General features: G+C 59.0%; 1 protein-coding gene across 1 annotated transcript; it reads right to left on the bottom strand.

Moving 5' to 3' along the window:
- On the bottom strand, positions 510–3,233 carry LOC8086020 (G-type lectin S-receptor-like serine/threonine-protein kinase At2g19130). The gene has a single exon (XM_002449997.2). The coding sequence runs from the start codon at positions 3,216–3,218 to the stop codon at positions 672–674; it is 2,547 nt and encodes an 848-aa protein (XP_002450042.2). The 5' UTR covers positions 3,219–3,233; the 3' UTR covers positions 510–671.

The following is a 3,753-nucleotide window of genomic DNA, read 5'->3' as shown; positions in this document are numbered from 1 at the left end:
TCTATAGTAATAGCCCAAAATAAAAAAAAAATCCAAGAAAGTACAAGAAACACAGCAATATAAACAAGTATGTTTTATCTTTAAAAAGAGAGTTCTTCACAGCGGTTGATAGACACTGCCGCCTTGTGTCACATACCAGCAGTGCATGTTTATAACAAACCGCGATCACAGGAACAACACTGCCGCCTTGTGTCACAAACCAGCAGAGTTGGCTCAACACTGCTAGCTCTTGTAATGAACCGGCGGTTGAAGATTGTGTTAGTTGCTGATGGTTGAAAAAGAAGTCCATTTGGTTTGTGTTGGTTTAGAATCCGGTAGTGAAGTTGCGGTTTTAACACTGTGAGTCGGTTTTGTGGACACGATTGATTGTGCAAATGTAATTTCACGGTTGGTTTGAGGCAAGAAACTGACTGAAAAAAAATGTTTTCCACCACCGTGTTTGATGAAATGTCTTTGTAGTAGTAGCTTCCAAGAGGAGGAGCGCTGGCATTAAAAATGTACACATGAAAACATGAAAGAGGTTCCATAATTACACAAGGTTATCATCACATCACTACGCCTGCCGATGGAGATGAGTTACACATATTTTTTCAAAAAAAAAGATGAGTTACACATTCACATTCCACCACCGTACCACCAGTGAGCGCGCACACACGACACGCCACGATTGATTATGTCAGCGTGGTCGTGGCGAGGTGCTGCAGCGCCCGGGGCACCGGCGGCATGTCGACGTCGACGACGCCCTCCAGCGCCTGCACGACCTGCGCCATGGTCGGCCGGTGCGCCTCCTCGTCCTGGATGCACCAGCACGCCACCCGGCACGCGCGCTCCAGCTCGTCCTCGCTCACGTCGCCGCGCAGCCGCGCGTCCGCCACGGCGGCCGTGTCCCCCTCCGCCACTCTCACCGCCGCCCACACCGGGAAGAACGTCGTCGTAGCCTCCCTGTCTTCGTCGTCGTCGTCGGCGTCCGATGAGGCGCCGTGCCGCCGCCGCCGCCGGCCCTCGCCGGTGGCGGTGTTGCGCCGCCCGGAGATGAGCTCGAACAGCACCATCCCGAAGCTGTACACGTCGGCCTTGGCGCTGATCGGCATCCCGGAGATCCACTCCGGCGCGAGGTACCCGACGGTGCCACGCATCGTGGTGAGCGCCCGGCTGAAGTCTCTCCCGACCAGCTTCGCCATCCCAAAATCTGCGATCTTGGGCGTGAAATCCCCGTCCAGAAGTATGTTCTCCGGCTTGATGTCACAGTGAATGATGCGTTCCCGGCAGCCGTCGTGGAGGTAGGCGAGTCCCCTGGCGGTGCCGACCATGACGCCGTAGCGGTGGCGCCAGCTAGGGCACGACGAACCGGCGAGGTACGACTCCAGGGAGCCGTTGGGCATGTACTCGTACACCAGCAGCTTGTCGCCGTCGTCGTCGTCGTCGCCGGAGCAGCAGAAGCCGAGGAGCCGGACGAGGTTGACGTGCTGGATGAGGCCTAGCGTGTTCACCTCCGCCCTGAACTGCTTGTCGCCCTGCCGGAGACCTTCCATCTTCTTGACGGCCACTTCCACTTGGGTGTGTCCGTCTCCGTTCAGCACGCCGCGGTACACCGAGCCGAAGCTTCCGCCGCCCAGCCGCTCCGAGAAGTTGCTCGTCGCCGACCGGAGGTCGCCGTAGCTGTACACTACAAGGGACGAGGAGCCCTTCTGCTGCTTCGCCATTTCAGCTCGTCGTCGTCTCCTGGACACGAGGATCCACGCTGCTACTGCCGATACGCCCAGTGCGGCAACGCAAGCCAAAACGATGCCAATGGCGAGCCACCGCCTGTTCTTGCTCCTCCCCTTGGCGCCGCGCAGATGCCGCAGTTCAGATTCCGACAGCCGGAGGTACAGGCTCGACGACGCCGACGACGATGAACCCCCGCCCCCGGCATCGCCTGGAAACAGTTGCTGAAGGTTGCGGAATCCGTGGTGCCAGACGGCGCAGCCGCCGCCGCCGCCGGCAGAGAAGGTGTAGGCCTGGCAGGAGCAGTTGTTTAGACAAGCCAACTCGCAGTCTGTTTTGCTCTGGGCGGCCGCCATGGACAGCGCCGTGTCGTCATCGTCAGGGAGCTTCATGTCCGGCAGCTCCAGGAAGCCGTCCGTCGATCCGTTGCCCCCGCACTGGAGCGGCAGGGTCCGACGGCAGCCGGCGGTCCAGTCGCTGAGCCCCCAGTCCCGGTCCGCCGCCGGCGCGAACCCAGGCGGGCACTGGCACGGCGGCTGGGTCCTCTGGTTGCAGACGCCGAAGTCGCCGCAGAGCGCGTAGACGTCGCACTGGACGGTGGGTGCCGCCCAGAAGAACTGCCAGCTCTGGGTGGCGGGGACCCAGATGAACTGCTTGGTCTGGCCGGTGAGGTCCATGACCAAGCGCGTGACGGTGGCGTTGTCGTAGAGCACGCTGGTGACGCGGCGGTACGCCGGCGTGTCGGCGTAGGTCTCGTTGAAGAGCACGTTGTTGACGGCCTCCGGCACGTTGGCGAAGACGCGGCCCGTCCAGACGCCGCTGCGCCAGTAGGCGTGGGAGCCGTTCCAGAGGTAGAAGAACTCGCTGCTGCTGCCGTTGTAAGGGTCCACCGTGTTGGTGAACATCCCCGGCGATGGGTCCTCGGCGTTGCGCCACGACGTCAGCGTCTGGTACTCGCCGGTGACCTTGTCCTCGCCCAGCCACGCCTCGGGTACCAGCGTGTCCGTCGGGTGGTCGAAGCTCTGCCACAGCACGGTGGAGTTGCTGTCGCCGCCGTCGAGGAGGACCAGGTTGCCGTTGTCGCGCATCACGGCAACGTTGGACGACGACGACGACGACGACGACGACAGGTTCGACGACCACACGACGGCTGGCGTGGCAGAGCCAGAGGATCCGGATGGGGTGAGCCCGACGAGCTCGAGGTTGCCGGAGGAGGAAGAGACACGGAGCTCGGTGGAGGAGGCGGCAACAGTGGACAGGGGATTGACACGGTTGGCGACCCAGATGACGGTCTGCTCGGGCACGTTCTTGTACCAGATGCCGAGGTAGAACCGTCCGGAGCCGCCGGGGCTGAAGAAGCCGAGCTCGAACTTGCCCTGCGGCGAGACCACCGTGTCGTTGCCCCGCAGCGGCCGCCGCGCCGAGACGGTGTCCGCCGCAAGTCCTGCCGTGAACGCGAGGTGGAGAAGGGTGGCAATGGAAGCAAGTGACATGCTGCTTGGTTGTGGCATGATGCATGCATGTGAGGTGGTGTGGCAGATGAACATAGTGAGAACGGGAACCGGGGGACTCTTTCTATACGTCTCGCGCCTACTACGACGACCACCGTATAGTCACCTGCTGACACTAGTAGTAGGTAGAATCCAAATTTTTTTTACACGTACGTACGTACGTCCGTCCGGCAGTTAGCTTTCGTATGCAGTGGCACAATGAACGACGTACGGCAAGCTTTGGCTGCACTCCCTCGCGTTGAATGAAATCCATATATGCATGCATGCATGTTGCCATTTTGTGATGGATGGATGGATGGATGGAAGGATAGGCACGCAGGCAGGAGTGAGTGCTTCAATTTGATTTGGTGACTAGAGCCTTGTTTAGTTCACTCTGAAAACCAAAAAATTTTCAAGATTCCCTGTCACATCAAATGTTGTAGCACATGCATGAAACATTAAATATAGACGAAAACAAAAACTAATTACACAGTTTAGCTGTAAATCACGAGATGAATCTTTTGATCCTAGTTAGTCCATGATTGGATAATATTTG

The sequence above is a fragment of the Sorghum bicolor genome, chromosome 5 (genome assembly GCF_000003195.3).
Source record: "Sorghum bicolor cultivar BTx623 chromosome 5, Sorghum_bicolor_NCBIv3, whole genome shotgun sequence".
NCBI classification, from domain to species: Eukaryota; Viridiplantae; Streptophyta; class Magnoliopsida; order Poales; family Poaceae; genus Sorghum; species Sorghum bicolor.
The sequence above is the reverse complement of the archived record's forward strand: the minus strand, read 5'-3'. Positions and strand labels throughout refer to the sequence as shown.

Excerpts from the sequence above, each read along its gene's own strand:
- LOC8086020 (XM_002449997.2), bottom strand. The coding sequence starts at position 3,218 with ATGCCACAACCAAGCAGCATGTCACTTGCTTCCATTGCCACCCTTCTC.